This window comes from Chrysemys picta, chromosome 20 (genome assembly GCF_011386835.1).
Source record: "Chrysemys picta bellii isolate R12L10 chromosome 20, ASM1138683v2, whole genome shotgun sequence".
Lineage (NCBI taxonomy): Eukaryota > Metazoa > Chordata > Testudines > Emydidae > Chrysemys > Chrysemys picta.
The window spans coordinates 10,397,489-10,416,985 of NC_088810.1; the positions used below are offsets into that span (position 1 = coordinate 10,397,489).

The following is a 19,497-nucleotide window of genomic DNA, read 5'->3' on the forward strand; positions in this document are numbered from 1 at the left end:
CCAGTCACCCAGTTTTGTGAGATCCTTTTGTAGCTAGCTAGAGGGAGTATATGGGAATAGATAGATATTTAAATGATGGCTTCAACCATTTGGCAACGGGGACATTTTGGGTTCAAATGGTGGGTGTTCCATTAAAAATATTAGTTTCCAAAAACTTGAATAAATGGCGGGTGGGCCAGGATCTTCTTAATCCTTCCCTCCCGCCATTGGCCAAACACAAAAATGGTGGTGGGGGGGGGTGACCCAACAAGCGGAAGGAGAGTGGGAGGGAGAGGGGGGCAGAGCGGAAGATTGGGGGAGCGGGATGGGGACAGCACGGGAGATTTGGGGAGTGGGATGGGAGATTTGGGGAGGAAACTCTGGCAGAAGTGGGGGCAGAAGGCAGGAGCCTGGAGCGAGGGAAGTGGGCATCCGAACCAGGAGCTGCTTGAAGCAGATGCCATGTAAACACCTGGCCTGGGACTGAAACCACAGAACAGGCCCACCAGGGCGAGCTGCCAGTGCATGGCAGGGTGGGGGGCTGCATTGGTGGGGGAGAGTCTTTGTGGGTCAAGCCAAGGGACGGGGGCTGCATGCTGCGGGGGGAGGGGGTCTGTGTAACCCCCACTGGAGCGCCTGAGCCGGTCTTGGCCTGTGTTAGGCCCATGCAGTGCTACTGTTATGGGGCGGGTGAGCCAGGGGTTCACACTCCCTCCCAAGGAGGGAGAGTTGGGTTTGTGCAGAGGTGGGGGGCCGGGATCTGGGACCCCCCCCCACGCCCCAGGACCCCCCAGCTGACACAGGGAGTTGGGGTCCTTGGAGAGCATGTTTTGGGGGTCAGTTCAACGGGGCTGTTGGCAGGTCACATTTTTGCTTGGCAGGTAGGGGACCAGGGCGGGAGTGTGAACAACGGGACACTTGTTTTGGGGGACAGATGGTGGGGAGGTTTAGTTGCCTGTCTAACACCAAGCCCCTAATATCTGGACGTCTGGGCTCCCTGTTTGCACGTGAACAGAGGCAGTTTGCAAAACCTGGGAGAAAACAGGAACCAAAGCTGGGGCGAATGGGTCCTTTACGAAGTAAAAAGGAAAAATCAGGTGACAGTTTTCAAACTTTTTTCGTTTGTTTAAAAAAAAAAGGGAAATTTTAAAAAACCGCAAATCACCAACTTTAAACCCAACCCTGCCCCCTCAACCTGTTTTTCTTTTACCAAAAAAGGGTTTGGAAAATTAACCTTTTTGTTCTTTTGTTTTTTCAACGCCCCTCCTCCCCCACCCCCCCAAAAAAAAAACCCAGCAGGAAAAGCAGTAACCATTTGTGGCTAAGGTTTTTGTTTTTCAGTTAAAACCCAGTAGGTTTCAGTGTTTTAAATGTGGCAGGAGAATAGTCGTTGCTTTTCTTCCCCATTTTAACCAAAAACGTGAATGTTTTGTTTTATCTGAACCCAAAAATCATTTTTGAAAATGGCATTTTTTGAATTACTCCTGATTTACACCAGGGTGAGTGAGGGGGAATCGGCCCCATTGACTCCAGTGGAGTTATTCCTGATTTATACCAGAGAGGGGAATCGCTCCCCACCCCGAGTCACTCCTGATTTTCCCCAGGGGCCGGGCGGGGAGTCTGGTTCTAAGGCCGTTGGGCCAGCACGCCAGCCGGGACAAACCAGTAAGACTCAGGCCTGGGGTTTTGCTCCGTTCCCTTTATTAGCTGCGGTTCCCGGCTGCCAGCCCCACACGCTGGGCTCTGCCGGGCTCGTTAACCAGCGCAGAGCCCGGGGCAAAGCCTGCCCGTGCGTGAGCTGTGGTGAGGGGGCGCTGTCACGGCTCTGCCTGCGCAGGTCAATGGGCAACCCCGGCAGGATTCTGGCCCGGCCCCTCTCCCGTTCCCGGCTGCTGCTCCGTGATCAGGGCCATGTAGACCTCAGCCGCGGCAGCCGCCAACTGGAAAGACTTGCAGGCCGGTGCCAGTGCCCGAAGTGCCTCCTCCAGGTGCCCAGCGGCCGCTGCCAGGGCGTTCCTAGCACAACACCCCGTGAGGACATCGAGCAGGTATTTGCCCAGACTCTGCACCATGCTGGTCCCAGAGAAAGGGCTATTCTCGGGGTGCCCTGCAGCCGTTTCCAAAGTTGGGCCCCCGCAGGTGTCATGAGCAGACACAGCCTTGGCAATATCCTCGCTGCTCCGGCGCAGGGTGTCCATTGGCAGGCGCAGCACCGGGGAGTCCTCCAACCCCCGCAGAGCCGCCTCCAGCCGCTCCGGGAGGCCGGCGTTCTGCAGCAGCACGGCTGCCATGGGGCCACCCACACTGCCGAAGATCCCCATGGTGGCCTGGTGGAAGTCCCGGACGATGGCCCCCTTCTCCTGCAGTGAGGTGTGGGGCGAGGCCATGCGGGCGTACAGGTCCCGGCTGGTGTTCTTCCGCACGTGTCTGTCTGTCTGCTCTGCTGCGGCGTGCATCTCCCACACCGCCTGCAGCAGGCACTCCAAGTTCTCCCCCACGCCGACGCTGCCCCCCACTGGTTCCAGGGACACGCTGGTGTCAAGGTGCTGGTTGAGCATGCGTAGCAGAGCGTGGGTGGCCGAGATGCATCCTTCCAGGGAGTCGTGCAGGGACTGGCTGGCGCGCACGAGCCTCTCTCTTTCACTCTCTGTGCCAGAGAACAGGGAGAGCATCACGCGGCTGAGGAAAAAAGCGGAGAGCGCAGGTGAGGGGGCAAAAGCGGTTCCCCACCTGGATCCCCAGTGCAAGGACAAGGGGGGTGCAAGGGAACTGACAGGCAGCCCATTTGAAATTGAGTAGAGGGAATGTTGCTTCATATAATCCCAGAATTTGTCTGTGGAACTCACTGCCACATGATCTTGCTGAAGCAAGAGCCGAGCAAGACCCAGAAAAGGGATGTGACATTTATATGGCTAATGAGGAGAGCCAGAATGACATTAGAGAAGAATTGTTTTTTAAGTTTGAAAAGATTAAACACTCTCATGCTCCAGGGCATGAACCCACCTCTAACTAACTGCTGTAAGAAAGGAACTGTCCCTATGGTCAGAATCTCCCTAACCTGCTACTGCGGAGTTCATTTGGTACCGTCACTATCAGAGACAGGACACAGCACAAAGGGCCTCTGGGCTGAGCCTGTCTGGCCAGTCTGATGGTCCTACTTATACATAAAAAAATGTTTTCCCGCTGCTCTTCCTGATTTCAATGCACTGAAAGCGCCCAGACAAAGCCAGAAAGGTCCCAGGCTTCATAAGAAAGCTGGCAGCTTTTGTGTCTCCAGCTCAGGCATCTTTTGAACAAGTTTCTGTGCACAGAGGAAAGAATAAAGCACCACAAACTTGCCACAGCGAGTTCTTTCCTGCCGCTCGAAAGCGCTGGGGGGCGATTCCCAAAGCACCCACCAGCATTGTCTTCACTACTGAAAGAAGGGCCCCGACTTTCAGAGGTATTTCAGCTCCTAACTCCCTTTGGAATTGACAGAAATCAGGAGCCGAAATCCCCTGAAGCTGACAGGGCGAGTTCGGTGCGGGGGAGCCAAGGGGTCTCTTGTATTTTCATTGTGACAGTTCTGGCTTCCGTCCCCAGCACCCGGAGTCTCAGGAGGACGGGGAATTCCTGGCTACCTGGGCTTGTGGCCCTGCCAACATAGAGAAATGCCGGGCACGGCAGCTCCTGGAGGCCCAGATGCTAGGAAGCTACTAGGCTCAGCCCCGCACGTGGTGTCAGAGAGAAGGCTTTGGATTCTTTGACCATGGGATGGTGTTCCAAGAGGGAGGAGTGCTAGGCAGAGACAGGCTCCACTTAACGAAGAGAGGGAAGAGCATCTTCGCAAGCAGGCTGGCTAACCTAGTGAGGAGGGCTTTAAACTAGGTTCAACGGGGGAAGGAGACCAAAGTGGGGAAGTGGGATACTGGGAGGAAGCACGAGCAGGAGAGTGCAAGAGGGGAGGACTCCTGCCTCATACTGAGAAAGCAGGATGATCAGTGAGTTATCTTGAGTGCCTATACAGAAATGCAAGAAGCCTGGGAAACAAGCAGGGAGAACTGGAAGTCCTGGCACAGTCAGGGAACTATGATGTGATTGGAATAACAGAGACCTGGTGAGATAACTCACATGACTGGAGTACTGTCATGGATGGATATAAACTGTTCAGGAAGGACAGGCAGGGCAGAAAAGGTGGGGGAGTTGCGTTGTATGTAAGAGAGGAGTATGACTGCTCAGAGCTCCGGTATGAAACTGCAGAAAAACCTGAGAGTCTCTGGATAAAGTTGAGAAGTGTGAGCAACAAGGGTGATGTCGTGGTTGGAGTCTGCTATAGACCACCAGACCAGGGGGATGAGGTGGACGAGGCTTTCTTCTGGCAACTAGCAGAAGTTGCTAGATCGCAGGCCCTGGTTCTCATGGGGGACTTCAATCACCCCAATATCTGCTGGGAGAGCAATACAGCGGTGCACAGACAATCCAGGAAGTTTTTGGAAAGTGTAGGGGACAATTTCCTGGTGCAAGTGCTGGAGGAACCAACTAGGGGCAGAGCTTTTCTTGACCTGCTGCTCACAAACAGGGAAGAATTAGTAGGGGAAGCAAAAGTGGATGGGAACCTGGGAGGCAGTGACCATGAGATCGTCGAGTTCAGGATCCTGACAGGATCCTGTAGTGCCCATCTTTAAAAAAGGGAAGAAGGAGGATCCGGGGAACTACAGGCTGGTCAGCCTCACCTCCGTCCCTGGAAAAATCATGGAGCAGGTCCTCAAGGAATCAATTCTGAAGCACTTAAAGGAGAGGAAAGTGATCAGGAACAGTCAGCATGGATTCACCAAGGGCAAGTCATGCCTGACTAACCTAATTGCCTTCTATGACCAGATAACTGGCTCCACGGATGAGGGGAAAGCAGTGGATGTGTTATTCCTTGACTTTTGCACTAAACTGGGAGGAGTGGTAGATATGCTGGAGGGTAGGGCTAGGATACAGAGGGACCTAGACAAATTAGAGGATTGGGCCAAAAGAAATCTGATGAGGTTCAACAAGGACAAGTGCAGAGTCCTGCACTTAGGGTGGAAGAATTCCATGCACTGCTACAGACTAGGGACCGAATGGCTAAGTAGCAGTTCTGCAGAAAAGGACAGAGGGGTTACCGTGGTCGAGAAGCTGGATATGAGTCAACAGTGTCCCCTTGTTGCCAAGAAGGCTAATGGCATTTTGGGCTGTATAAGTAGGGGCATTGCCAGCAGATCGAGGAACGTGATCATTCCCCTCTATTCGACATTGGTGAGGCCTCATCTGGAGTACTGTGTCCAGTTTTGGGCCACACACTACAAGAAGGATGTGGAAAAATTGGAAAGAGTCCAGCGGAGGGCAACAAAAATGATTAGGGGTCTGGAGCACATGACTTATGAGGAGAGGCTGAGGGAACTGGGATTGTTTAGTCTGCAGAAGAGAAGAATGAGGGGGGATTTGATAGCAGCCTTCAATTACCTGAAGGGGGGTTCCAAAGAGGATGGAGCTCGGCTGTTCTCAGTGGTGGCAGATGACAGAACAAGGAGCAATGGTCTCAAGTTGCAGTGGGGGAGGTCTAGGCTGGATATTAGGAAAAACTTTTTCACTAGTAGGGTGGTGAAGCACTGGAATGGGTTCCCTAGGGAGGTGGGGGAATCTCCTTCCTTGGAGGTTTTTAAGGTCAGGCTTGACAAAGCCCTGGCTGGGATGATTTAGTTGGGAATTGGTCCTGCTTTGAGCAGAGGGTTGGACTAGATGACTCCTGAGGTCCCTTCCAACCCTGATATTCTATGATTCTTTCTTAAAATCGGTTTTCAGCCGCTCTCATGATTTTTCCTTAACCTCAGGCAGTGAGGGGCTGCCCAGAGCCAGGGAAGGAGCTGGAGCAGGCCCCACTATATCCAGGAGTCCAGTGGGTACGGCACTGGGCCGGGAGTCAGAGCGGCCGGGTTCTCTTGTCAGTTCTGTCATATGGACATTGGGGAAACAACCCTCCTTTCTCTGCTGACCCACCCGGCCTTTGTCTGTCTTCTCTCTTTGCACTGTGAGCCATTCAGGACAGGGTCTGTCTCTCGCTGTGTGTGGGCAGCGCCTGGCACAACGGGGCCCTGATCTCAGCTGGGGCAGGGACTGTCTCTGGCTGTTGATGAAGAATTGGGTATCTCAGATCTGCTTGTACATAGATATACATATATATTTTAAATAAAAGAGCACGGTCAATTAAAGAATCCTGGCTGTCCCACAGTCCCTCATTCCCAGGTGCGAGGTGCCTCCTTCCCAGGGTGACTCCCCCGCCTGGCAGAGGCCAGCGGTGGTGATGTACACAGCGGCACTGCTGTGCTAGAGGGTGTGCAAAGTACATCAGTGTGTTACCCACTTTGCACGTGCCATGGGCCCCGAGAAAGCGACACTGCGAACTGAAGCAGTGTACCATGTGGGAGGTCCTGGCCCTCCACAGCCAGCCCAGACTGGGGGAGGAGGGGTCCCAGCCCAGCCCTCTGCAGCCAGCCCAGACTGGGGAATCTGGCTACAAATCAGAGAGGGGATGGTAAAGGGAGCTCTCACCTGCAAGTCTGCTGTCCTGGCAGGCTGAAGGAGCAGACGATGCCTGACTCTCTGCTTCTAAAGTTCCAGTTAGGTGAGAAAGTGAGAGTTGGTGTAAAGCCGACAGACCCCGGTCGTCAGCAGGTGGGATCGAACCTGGGACCTCTGGCGCTTAGTGCATGGGCCTCTACAGCATGAGCTAAAAGCTACGTGACTGTCCGCTAAGGCAGTAGAGAAGGATCATTTTCTCTCTCTCGTTAAGTGGTCTTGGTGCCACTAGATGGGCCAGACCACCACACCCAGGAGGTGGGTGGGTTACATGGCACAAGCCAAGCCGCACATCAAGCTGCCCACGGCTGGCATCGGAGGGCTAAAAGGGGAAGTTGTTCTGGCCCTGACCGTGTTACCCTGACTCAGCTGACTCCAGCCCTGGGGGGTCCTTCTGCTAATGCCCCAAGGGGACGCTCCATACAGAGACCTGCAGCCAACTATCGCTGCTGCTCCAGAGGAGTTGGTTGATTCTCTGCCTAAGCACCAGCCTCCACTCCCCTCCCAGAGATGAGGAGAGAACCCAGGAGTCCTGGTTCCCAGCCCCGCCCCCAGCAGACCCCACTCCCTTCCCCTCCCGCAGCTGGGGAGGGAACCCCGGGGCGCTGACTCTGACTCGCCGCCTTTCACCTCTCTCCCTGTCCGGTTCCGCGATGGGAGAAGCCTGGAGCCGCCCTCCATGGAGGCTGGATGGACTCGGAGGGGTGCTGCCGGAAGCAATTGTCCTGGGCAAGGCCAGCTGCAGGTGCCTGCAGGCGGGACCCAGCCGGGGCTCGCTGGATCTTTCTGCCCCGCGTGACTGAAGAGGAAACAAGGTCTTGGAAACCAGCCAGACTCGAGTTCCTGGAAACCACGTGGGGAACTGGAAGCCGCACCCCAGTGGCTTCACCCTGGGTGTGGGCTCCCTTAGCAGTCCGCAGCGTTTGCATCTTCCAGCAGCCTCCTGCGAGCCGAGCGATCCCACTCACCCCCTTCCCCAGAGAGCAGCGGGGGCGTCTTTCGCGGGTTCCTTGAGCAACAGCTGGGTCCCAGTAGCAGCCTCTTTAAGGCCAAGGCGACGTCCATTGGCACCGTGCTCCTGCTGCCCACCGCTGTCTGCCAATTGCCCCATCCTAGCCAGCACGGATCAGCTCTCCTATAAAGGCGAGAGTCCCCGCTCCGGTGTGCGGGGAGCGTCACAGCAAAGGGATCCTCTCCGGAGAGACCAGGCTGCTGCCCGCGGACCCGAGCTGACCTCTGCCCAGGCGAACGGCCCCTCGGCTTCCCCCCCGCCCAGCGAGCAGGTAACTCGCCCCATCGGCGGAGGCACGAATCGGAGCAGGGGTCGTGCAGTGAGAGCCCCCGGATCGCTTGGCAAACTGGGCTCCTCCAACGACGGGGGTTTCATGCAGCTCCTGGTAAGGAGCCCCATCTAGGGACAAAGAATATCAGTCACCCCCAGGCTGGGGGGGGGTTGCTGTGAGGGGGGACCTGCCCCGACTGTAACCGATTGACCTTTGGTCTGACCCAGTAGGGCCATTCTTATGTTCTTATGTTAAAGACCTTTGGGGATCGGAGCCTGGAGACTTTTTTGTTTTAATGGCAGCTGAGTCTCTGCACTAGCTAAGCCAGTGATTTGGGGAGGGGGCACAGTGGGGTGCGCTGGCTAACGCCTCCTTCCTCTTCCTCTCCTGGCAGCTTTCTCGAGAATGGCCTGGAGCGATATCCTGTACCCTGGCAACTCAGCAAGGCGGGAGAGGGTGGTGCGGTTACACCAGGAGCTGATCAACTGCATAGAGCTCAATTTTGATGCCACCAACGAGCTGATTGGAGCCTTAAACACACACTGTCAGTTCAAGTTGCACCCCATTAAGATGAACATGAACGGCACCGTCCGGGAGAACTGTGACATATTCCTCGCAGCCATGAAGTCCATCCAAGACACGCTGCAGGCCATCGACGGAAGGTTGAAAAGCCAACTGGAGCCAGACCTCTACCAAAAACTTCATGATTTCCAGGAGCCTGATGCCAAGAAGATGCAGATTCTGCGCTCTCTGGCCAAGGGGGTGAGCGAGTTCACTGGGACCATGGCCATGAAGTTTTTCATCAAGCTGGTTTTATCGAAGGTGATGAGCAAAGCTATGAGCCAAATTACCATGATCTTGGCCGAGATCGGTGCCTCCGTGGTTGGCGCCGTGGCTGGCATGATACTGGGCGTGGGTGTCGACTTGATTCTCAGCGCGATCCTGGGCGCCATAGAGAGAGACCGACTGGAGACAGCGATTCGGAAGCTCGAGGCGCTGGTGAGCGAGTTCAAGCCAGCCTCCAAGGAGTATAACAAAACCATCCTGAAGACCATCTACACGCTGCCATCGCCGGAGGAGAATCAGCCGTTCAGATGACTCCAGAGCAAGCTGCAAGTTACCATTACTTGTAAAAATAAGGCCGTGGGGATCAGCTCCCATCTACCGTGACTTAGCCCAGTGCCATTAAAGCCAGCACAATAAATGATCTCTAGCTCTTACACAGTGCTTTTCATTAGTAGAGCTCAAAGTGCTTCAGGCTTCATTAATGTCTTTATCCTCCCACCACATCTGGGGATAGGGCAGGGCTATTACCCCCATTCTACAGATGGGGAAACTGAAGCCCGGAAATTCAAAGGTATTTAAGCACTTAACTTCCATTGACCTCAGAGCAATTGGCTCAGGCTCTCTGCAGACTCAGGCAATGTCACTGGTTTCAAGGGAAGCTAGGTGCCTAAAGTGACTTGCCCCAGCCCATACAGGAATTCTGTAGTGTAGCAGAGAATTGTCTGAGTTTCCCAAGTCACAGACTAGTGCCCAACAACCACTGGGCCATCTTTACCCTCTAGCTGGTGTTTTTCATCTATAGATCTCAAAGCACCTCCAAAAGGTCCGTATCAATACCCCGACGGTACACACATGGAAACTGAGTCACAGAAAAGGGCTCAGCTAGGCCAGGAATAGCGCCCAGAATGAGAGTGTCAAAATACAGTAACTCCTCACTTAAATTGTCCCGGTTAACGTTGTTTTGTTACGTTGCTGATCTATTAGAGAACATGCTCGTTTAGACAACATGCTTGTTTAAAGTTGTGCAATGCTCCCTTATAATGTTGTTTGGCAGCCGCCAGCTTTGTCCACTGCTTGCAGAAAGAGCAGCCAATTGGAGCTAACTAGTGGGGGCTTGGAACCAGGGTGGACCAGCAGCCCCCCATCAGCTCTCCTAAGTTCCTTGTGCTGCAGCTGCCCAGCAGGCTATCAATTGCCGGGCAGTTCAGCTGTCCCTCCTCCCACTGCTGTGTGCTGCTCCTGCCCTCTGCCTTGGAGCTGCTCTGGGAGCCTCCTGCTTGCTGTACAGAGGGAGGGGAAGAGAGGTGCTAATGTCAGGGTGTCCCCTCCCCCCACTCCTGCCTCCCCTCCTGTACCTTATCTCCACAGAGAATGAGGGGGACATGACAGGGCTCAGGACAGAGGGAGCTTGCTGGCAGCAGCTGCTGTCTCAACTTGCTGATCTATTTAAAAGGCAATGTACTTAGAGTGGGTTCAGTGTACTTAAAGGGGCAATGCACATCTCTCTCTCACACACAGGGTGTGTCTAGGGTGACCAGACTGCAAGTGTGAAAAATTGGGACAGGAGGTCAGGGGTATTAGGAGCCTATATAAGAAAAAGACCCAAAAATCAGGACTGTCCCTATAAAATCAGGACATCTGGTCACTCTAGGTGTGTCTCTGTCTCTCTCTGCCATGCTGTCTCCCCTCCCGCCATTCGGGCTGCCTTTTAGCGTGTGAGGCTACATTAACAACAATGTGTTAACCCTTGAGGGCTCAGCCAAGTGCTAGTTCATCGTTTAGCAGTAAGGCATTCCCTGGGAAAAATCCCACCCTCTGACTCCACCACCTCAACCAAGCTTCACAGTCATCACTGCTGTGTACAGTATTAAATTGTTTGTTTAAAATATATATATATAAATTTGCCAGACAAAAGACTATATATATATATATATAGTCTTTTGTCTGGCAAATTTTTTTCCCCTGGAACCTATACCCCCCTATTTACATTAATTCTTATGGGGAAATTGGATTCGCTTAACATCGTTTTGCTTAAAGTAGCATTTTTCAGGAACATAACTACAATGTTAAATTAGGAGTTACTGTAATTCATTGAGACTTTTCCCCGCCAAAACCAATACGTCCCCACCAAACATTTTGATTTTGACAAAACGGCCTTTTCCAATGGAAAACTGTTCTATCAAAAGCTTTCCGGCCAGCTCTGTGCTCGGCCCAGGCCGGAGAACCTACTTTGGGGTTTTCTGCTCCAGCCCAGATAGGGTGACCAGATCACCAAAGACAAATATCGGGACGCGGGGGGGGGGGGGGGGGGGTGACGTGGGGGGGGGGGCGTGGCGGGGGGGGGGGGGGGATGACGTGGGGGGGCGTGGCGGGGGGCGGGGCCAAAAAAAAAAAAAACTTCCTCCGCAAGTGCTGGAGGGAGGCCCGGGAGACTCAGGGGAAGCGCGGGGCCGGGGTAGTGAGAGTCCGGCCTGGCCCCGAGCAGGGAGGACTCAGTCGGGCGGTAGGGAGAGGAGGGGGGCGGCCCGCGGGGCCAGGAGGCGGCTGTTCTCCCCCCCGGGCAGTGGGACTCGGGAGCAGCCGCTGCTGCAGCTCCCACTGCCGCGGGGCAGGAAGCGGCCATGGCGCTCGGCGGCTGCAGCTCTGGCGCCCCCGAACCCCCCGAGCCGGGGCCTGCTGCGGGGACCCAGCAGCGCGCACGCTGCGCCCAGCCCCTGGCCAGTCGCGTCTGGGCTGCTGCCCAGCTGGTGCTATCCCGCGGCGGCCCCGGAGCGGGGGCAGCAGGCCCCAGCCCCCCCGTCCCGCTCGGGTCCCGCAGGGGAACGAACGGGGCTGGGCTGCCGATGCCTCCGCCCCGGGGCCGCCGCGGGATAGCACCAGCTGGGCAGCCCAGACGTGCCTAGCCAGGGGCTGGGCCCAGCGTACGCGCTGCTGCAGGCCCCGGCTCGGGGGGTTCGGGGGCGCCAGAGCCGCCGAGCGCCATGGCCGCTTCCTCCCCCGTCGCCTGGCCCCGCGGGTCGCCCCCCTCCTCTCCCACCACCCGAGTCCTGCCTGCACTGGGACAGGCCGGACTGTTACTCACCCCGGCCCCGCGCTGCCTCTGAGTCTCCCGGGCCTCCCTCCAGCGCTTGCGGAGGGAGGGGGAATGATGAGCCCGGGGAAGAGGCGGGGATTCGGGGAGGGAGCCAATCGGGGGAGGAGGGGGCGGAGTCGGGGCGGGGGGGGGGCGCGAGCACTTCCGGGCTCCAGGCTCCGGGGCATTTCCTTGTTTGTCCGGTTGTCCCGACCGCACGTCGGTCGGGACGCGGGACAAACAAGGAAATATCGGGACGGTCCCGATAAAATCGGGACGTCTGGTCACCCTAAGCCCAGATCTGGGAGTTGATACCAGTCAGCTCTGTGTTCTTGGGAACCAGGGCGCAGTATCCAGCCTGTCTGACTCATGAAAGACACCGTCCCCACCTGCCTCTGCTGAAACCAAAACCGATCAGAGAAAAGACTTGCAGAGAGCAGTGAAGGGCGGTGGGAGACACATCTAGACCCCTCCTGACAAGGGTGACAGCATTAAGGCAATTCCCCAAGCCTCATTTGCATCAGAAATGGGACAGGGAGACATCTCCATTAGCATACAGAATGGAGAACAGAGATTCCAAGGCAAGAACCGCACTGAACTCTGGGACCAGAAAAGCAGGGAAAGCAATGCATCATTGGGGATCTCTGCTCCAGATGTTAATGAACCCACGCCTGTACACACCCAGCTCAGCAGTTATCAGACCAATTCTAGGAATGAATCCTTGATTGAATCCAAAATACCGAAGCAGCCGAATTGCATTGTGAGCTCCCTGGAAGAAAACACCACCCATAGCCAAGAGTGATCAGCTCCTATTGTCTAGCTTAAAGAAAACCCTTGAGTGATCAGTTTACGCATAAACAAATCTAGTGTTCTCCCTTGGACCATTGTTGTTTCCCTACAGGAAACCCCGACCCACACTCCAGTAAGTGTTCTGATGCATGGATCCAAACTCTGCATCAGTTCCACTGGGACTTCATCTTCTCCTGACTGATCGCGCTGGGGGCTCTGCCTGTCTCCAGCACTCCGGACCCTGAGATACCACCACCACCTGGGACTCCTGACTGGTTCAAGCTTCACGGAGTGGCGAGACCCCAGCTCTCTCTCGCTCTCTCTCTCTCTGTTTTCTTTTCTACCTCAGGTATAACTTCCTAACCCTGACTTGTTTGATCAGGTAGAGTTTTCTATATATGACTTTTGTAATCTTTAATAATGTAACTGTTATGTTGGTTTAGGCTCTCCTTGTGTGGTATCACTATTATTCAATAAATAACTTTTATGGTTAAGTTGGTTGCTTCTCTCTCTCTCTCTCTCTCTCGCTCTCTCAACTTGACTCTTTTGTGTTTTTGGCTTCCCCATTTACTCTGCAGCAACGCTCCTCTTACCTAAGCTAAAGATCCCTGCAGCGCCCAAAAATCCTGTGGGGTTTGCTCATCAAGTGGGTTACGACCAGAACAGTGGTAACGTGACAGCGGGATAGGGATGTGCTGAACCTGGAACATACGACGGTGGCAACTTGGAAGTGCTGCTTGGCCCAGCCCACTGAGTCCAGGGATATATAAGGGGTCAGCTTGAGAGTGCTGATTGTCTCAGACCTGCTCTGCTAGAGAGAGAGAAAGAGAGAGAGAGTGTGTGTGTGTGTGTGTGTGTGTGTGTGCGCGCGCCAGGGCCGGCTCCAGGCACCAGCCCACCAAGCTCATGCTTGGGGCGGCACCTGGAGGGGGGTGGCGCAGCGCTCCGGCCCCCGGGGAGAGCGGGGCCACGGCCGGGCTCGCCGACCTCCCCCCGGCGCTCTGGCCGCCCTCCCCCGGCACTCTCCCCCCGGCCACCGGCGGGAGAGCGGCGAGCCCTGGCTGGGGCTCGCTGCTCTCTTGCCGCCCTGCTCCCTGCACTCTGGCCGCTGGGGGGAGAGCGGAGCCCCGGCCGGGGCTTGCCGCCCTCCTCCCAGGGCTCTGGCCGCCCTCCCCCCCGGCCGCCGGGGGGAGAGCGGAGCCCCCGCCGGGGCTCACCGCCCTCCTCCCAGGGCTCTGGCCGCCCTCCCCCCCCGCGCCCTCCCCCCGGCCGCCGGGGGGACGCCACCCTCCCCCGGGGGCTCCGGCCACCCTCCCCCCCCCTCCTGTGGGCGGGGGGGCAGCCGGCGGCTTTTTTGCCTGGGGCGGCAAAAAAGCCAGAGCCGGCCCTGGCACACGCGCATCCCTGGAGAACCTAAGTCCTGCAGGAGAGCTCCATTGGGAGGGGACTTGCAGCAGGGAAAAGTAGAGCTCCATATGAAAACACAAGTGACACACACAGTACATTGATAGAGTTACCAAACCCCGCCCCAGAAGAGTAACCTTAATAAATGAGTGTACCCCAAAGTAATGGGAAAATTTGGTAACAGAGTTGAGCTAGAGCGGAGCTCAAAGTACAGTAACTTCCCCAACCTTTGCTAGGGCCTGTCAGGTGTTTAAATGCAGGGCCTCTGATCTGAATCCGAGACTAGATAGGAGCGGGGATTCCAGAACGATGGTGAGCTGAGACGTTCCGGCCTAGGGAACCAGTTGGAAAATGTTACTGTGCAAAAGGGCATAAACCCATTCTAGAGCAGGGGGTCTCTAACTTTTTCTGGCTGAGCCCCACTTTGAAAATATTTCAGGCTGTGACAACCCCACTCCCACCCCCACAAATTGACAGCAAATCACTGGACATACTAGTCAGAGAAGACTAAATGAAGCATGTCGGCATTATCCCTGCAGTCAATGGCACTGAAGCCCCCAGTGGCTTCCCTACGCTGCCCAGGCCAGAGATCAGCTCACTCTGCCGCATCTGTCTGGGCCTCGCTGGCGCACTCCACCCCGGTGCCTAGCTGGTCACGACCTGGGCTGGCAGGAGCCTGCATTGGCTTCAGCTCTGTCCTCGTCTCTCTCTGGCCTGGCTGTAAACTGTCCTCCTACATCCCCACTGCTGCTGAGCTGTAATGAAAGTGAAACCTCGTCCTGTCCGAGGTGTATGGCACTGCCGCCCTTGCTCCTGCGCGGCTCCGGGAACTGGCAATGCCTTCAGTGCTGGGCGGCCGGAGAGCTGTATCCCTCTCTCCCTGGCAGTGTCCTTGAAATATGGTACTAGATCTCGCAACCCCCCTACGATAGCCTCGCCACCCCCTTTTGGGGCGTGACCAATGTTCCCTCTAATTTTTTACGTCCATGTGCAGAATAAATTGTATTATGTGCCCCAATATGGAGGTGATCTGTGGCAGGAGTGGGGCCGAGGGGTTTGGAGTGTGAGATGGGGCTCAGGGCTGGGGCAGAGGGTTGGAGTGCAGGGGGTGAGGGCTCTGGCTGGGGGTGCAGGCTCTGGGGTGGGGCCAGGGATGAGGGGTTTGGGTTGCAGGAATTTAGCTCGGGAGCCCAAGGTTGAGAAACGCTGTTTTAGAGAATAAACAGAAATCGCATCCCCGCTAGGGAACGGGGAGGGAATTGCCACGAAAGGTTCCTATTGGCCATTCCATTCTACAGGTGGATTTACTAGGAATCATTTCTGTGAAACTCTTCTCATCACCTCCGACCCCTGGGGTTTGAACCAGGCAATCTGTGACCCAGCAAAACCTGGGGCAGCCCAATCAGTCCAGAATTGCTGTAGGTTCCCAAGGCCCCAACATTTTTGGAAAAAATTGTCCCAGTCTCAAGTTGGACTGAAAAGTCGAAACTCTCCAATGTTTCCATGAGCCGAACTTTTTCTTCAGTTCCAATCCCTCAAACCGTTTCCTTTCAATCGTTTAGAAATGTCTCATCTCAAGTTTGGACCTTTGCCCCCTCGACGTGTGAATTGGCTCAAATTTCTAACCAAAAAGTTGTTTTAACTGGAGAAAAAAATGAAGCTTTGGAGTTCAACAATATCCAACCCTGTTAACAAATGTTGGGAGTCGGGTGTTTCCAAGTTTTGGTTTCTACTTTTTTTGGTGGAAAGCTCCCTGTTTTGTTGCAAACTTCCCACGCAGCTCTGCCCCAAGGGTAACATTTACTAGCCAGGTTTTTAGTTTTTAAGGGCCTGGCTGGCTTTTGTTATGTGGTTACCAAAGGTTAGAGGTGCTGTTTACCGAGTGATTTCTTCTTCAACAAAGTGTTTTATTATCAGCTCTTTCATATGTCCTTGTAATATCCTGGTGCAGAAGAGAACCACCAGCCACACAGAGCAACTTGTTCATACTGGGCAATTTTCATCCACAGCTCTCAAAGATCCCACTCCCCTCCCAGATCTGGGGAGAGAACTCAGGAGTCCTGGCTCCCAGCCCCTCCCCACACCATTCTAATCCATGGGATCCCACTCCCCGCCCAGAGCGTGGGCTAGAATCCAGGAGTCCGGACTCTCAACACCCTCCTGCACAGGGCCAACTCCAGGGTTTTTGCCGCTCCAAGCAACAAACAAAGGTCAGCTCCCAGATTGCTGCACTGGGCAGTACAGCATGGGGAGAAGGTGACCAGCCCTCTGTGGAGAAAGAAGTGGTTTGGCACTATTTAGAAAAACTGGACGTGCACAAGTCCATGGGGCCGGATGCGCTGCATCCGAGGGTGCTAAAGGAGTTGGCGGGTGAGATTGCAGAGCCATTAGCCATTATTTTTGAAAACTCCTGGCGATCGGGGGAGGTCCCAGATGACTGGAAAAAGGCTAATGTAGTGCCCATCTTTAAAAAAGGGAAGAAGGAGGATCCGGGGAACTACAGGCCAGTCAGCCTCACCTCAGTCCCTGGAAAAATCATGGAGCAAGTCCTCAAGGAATCAATTATGAAACATTTAGAGGAGAGGAAAGTGATCAGGAACAGTCAGCATGGATTCATGAAGGGGAAGTCGTGCCTGACTAACCTAATTGCCTTCTATGATGAGATAACTGGCTCTGTGGATGAGGGGAAAGCAGTGGATGTGTTATTCCTTGACTTTAGCAAAGCTTTTGATACGGTCTCCCACAGTATTCTTGCCGCCAAGTTAAAGAAGTATGGGCTGGATGAATGGACTGTAAGGTGGATAGAAAGCTGGCTAGATCGTCGGGCTCAACGGGTAGTGATCAATGGCTCCATGTCTAGTTGGCAGCCAGTTTCAAGCAGAGTGCCCCAAGGGTTGGTCCTGGGGCCGGTTTTGTTTAATATCTTTATTAATGATCTGGAGGATGGTGTGGACTGCACTCTCAGCAAGTTTGCAGATGACACTAAACTAGGAGGCGTGGTAGATACACTAGAGGGTAGGGATCGGATACAGAGGGACCTAGACAAATTAGAGGATTGGGCCGAAAAAAACCTGATGAGGTCCAACAAGGACAAGTGCAGAGTCCTGCACTTAGGACAGAAGAATCCCATGCACTGCTACAGACTAGGGACCGAATGGCTAGGTAGCAGTTCTGCAGAAAAGGACCTAGGGGTTACAGTGGACGAGAAGCTGGATATGAGTCAACAGTGTGCTCTTGTTGCCAAGAAGGCTAACGGCATTTTGGGCTGTATAAGTAGGGGCATTGCCAGCAGATCAAGGAATGTGATAGTTCTCCTTTATTCGACATTGGTGAGGCCTCATCTGGAATACTGTGTCCAGTTTTGGTCCCCACACTACAAAAAGGATGTGGAAAAATTGGAAAGAGTCCAGCAGAGGGCAACAAAAATGATTAGGGGTCTGGAGCACATGACTTATGAGGAGAGGCTGAGGGAACTGGGATTGTTTAGTCTGCAGAAGAGAAGAATGAGGGGGGATTTGATAGCAGACTTCAACTACCTGAAGGGGGGTTCCAAAGAGGATGGAGCTCAGCTGTTCTCAGTGGTGGCAGATGACAGAACAAGGATCAATGGTCTCAAGTTTCAGTGGGGGAGGTCCAGGTTGGATATCAGGAAAAACTATTTCAGTAGGAGGGTGGTGAAACACTGGAATGCGTTACCTAGGGAGGTGGTGGAGTCTCCTTCCTTGGAGGTTTTTAAGGCCCGGCTTGACAAGGCCCTGGCTGGGATGATTTAGCTGGGAATTGGTCCTGCTTTGAGCAGGGGGTTGGACTAGATGACCTCTTGAGGTCCCTTCCAACCCTGATATTCTATGATTCTATGATTCAAACAAACAAAAAAAGCCACGATCGCGATCAGCTCTACCGCTGCTGCTTTAGTCTTTGTCGGCAATTTGGCGGCAGGTCCTTGGCTCTGAGAGGGAGTGAGGGACTCGCTGTCGAATTGCTGCCGAAGAACCGGACGTGCCGCCCCTGTCCTTTGGCTGCCCCAAGCACCTGCTTGCTGGGCTGGTGCCTGGAGCCGGCCCTGCTCCTGCACTAGATGTCAGATGAAATAAAAGAAATTGGGGTGTGATGAAGCCAAAGGCCCTCCTGCTTTTCAATTCACATTGCCCCGAGGCATAGGCAGTGCAGCCAGGATGAGGAGTTGGCTGGCATGGGGTGTGGCTGGCCCTCCAGGGCATGCCCACAATTGCCTGGAGAATGGAGAAGATGGGTGAGGCAGAGAGCACGGGGCAGGGATGAATGGAGCAGGAAGCACAGGGCAGGGGGGGATTCTGGAAGTGGGGCGGGTTGAGGAACCCTGGCAGCAGGGGAGATGGGCGAGGATCACAGGACAGGGAGCACAGGGTGGGGAGAGCAATGCTGGCAGTGGGGGAAACAGGCAGGGGATCTGGCAGCAGGGGGGGCTGGCAGGGTGGAGAGAATAGGTGAGGGGTGGGGGGGATCCCAGCAGCAGGGGAGCACAGGCCGGTGAGGATGGGCCAGGGACCTTTGGGGGAGGGAGGCGGGAGTGCAGGCCGGGGAGAACAGGGGGAAGCCCAGGCTGTGGTGGGAGAATGGGGGGGAAAGCAGGTTGTGGGAAGAGAATGAGGGGGATCGGGGTGGGGGAGGAGCACATGACCATGGACAGGCCCCACATCACTTCAGAAGTCCAGGTCCCAGGGCCCCGTCAGCTCCCATCTGCCCCATGGCTCCTCATCTGCCCCCAGCTCTGCACCCCGTGCCCCCAGCTCTCCCTGGGGCTCCTGCTGTTCTGGCAGCTCCCCCCATCGGCCTCACCCGGGGTCACCACATGCCTGCGCTCCTCCTAGGAGAGCGGCTGCCCGTCCCGCTGCTGGTTCCGCAGGTGCCAGTCCTTGCCGATGCCCAGCTTGGGCAGGCCGCGGTCGAGTCCCTCCAGCAGGACGCAGGCCTTGCACAGGGGCTGGCTGGCCACGTAGCCGCAGCGCTGGCAGGTGCCGCGGGCTGGCATGCGGAGGTCGGAGCGCAGCGAGAGCCGCTCGCCCGAGTGGCCCAGGTCAGCCACGGCGCTGGGCCGGGCGGCCTCCAGCTCCTTGAGCAGGGCGCAGGCGTAGCCGCGGTAGGCGTAGACACACTCGGTGCTGAAGTAGTCCAGGCCCTGGAAGTAGGCATAGGGGACAATCTCCTGGTAGGCGTGGCACAGGGACTTGCAACAGGGCACCCCCCGCCTGCCCTGTTCCCGCCCCCTGGCACAGCCAGCCCATGTCGCCCTGCAGGAAGTTCATCGGCACCGTCTTGGCCACGTCGTCCGCGTTGTGCCCTGCAGGGAAGAGCGGAGGAGTCAGGCCAAAGTGGTACAGAGCCCTCCACAGCAGATCTCCTGGGGTCCCTTCCTCCCTGCAATAACCCCCAAATCAGACCCGAGGGTGTCCCCCCTGCCTCCATCCCACAGCACCCCTCGCACACACCTGGGGAGTTCTTGTCCATGCTGAACAGCAACCCGCAGCTGAGGCCCCTCCCACCTGCCTCCTGGGGCGATCCTGACATCACCCCGGCCCACACAGTCCCGCGCCACATGCTCTCCAGTACCAGTGTGGCCAT

The 19,497-nt window shown here is 55.6% G+C and overlaps 3 protein-coding genes across 3 annotated transcripts; 1 reads left to right on the forward strand and 2 right to left on the reverse strand.

Annotated features, from left to right (window-relative positions):
* Nucleotides 1–1,273: 1,273 nt before the first annotated feature.
* On the reverse strand, nt 1,274–7,238 carry LOC135976673 (uncharacterized). Its single transcript, XM_065573631.1, has 2 exons — nt 6,535–7,238; nt 1,274–2,658 (listed from the first exon to the last, which is right to left on the reverse strand). Exon 2 carries the CDS (start codon nt 2,649–2,651, stop codon nt 1,818–1,820), a length of 834 nt encoding a protein of 277 aa, XP_065429703.1. The 5' UTR covers nt 2,652–2,658; nt 6,535–7,238; the 3' UTR covers nt 1,274–1,817.
* Nucleotides 7,239–7,442: 204 nt separating this feature from the next.
* Nucleotides 7,443–10,491, forward strand: LOC135976675 (single-pass membrane and coiled-coil domain-containing protein 3-like). Its single transcript, XM_065573634.1, has 2 exons — nt 7,443–7,844; nt 8,239–10,491. The coding sequence occupies exon 2, from the start codon at nt 8,250–8,252 to the stop codon at nt 8,940–8,942; it is 693 nt and encodes a 230-aa protein (XP_065429706.1). The 5' UTR covers nt 7,443–7,844; nt 8,239–8,249; the 3' UTR covers nt 8,943–10,491.
* An 8,251-nt stretch (nt 10,492–18,742) lies between these two features.
* Nucleotides 18,743–19,497, reverse strand: LOC101933054 (cytoplasmic tRNA 2-thiolation protein 1). The gene is given in 3 exon segments (XM_065574674.1): nt 18,743–19,118; nt 19,120–19,216; nt 19,419–19,497. Coding segments are annotated over 3 exon segments (552 nt in total).

What these genes read in the sequence shown, in the direction of transcription:
- LOC135976673 (XM_065573631.1), bottom strand. Translation starts at nt 2,651, where the DNA reads ATGCTCTCCCTGTTCTCTGGCACAGAGAGTGAAAGAGAGAGGCTCGTG.
- LOC135976675 (XM_065573634.1), top strand. Translation starts at nt 8,250, where the DNA reads ATGGCCTGGAGCGATATCCTGTACCCTGGCAACTCAGCAAGGCGGGAG.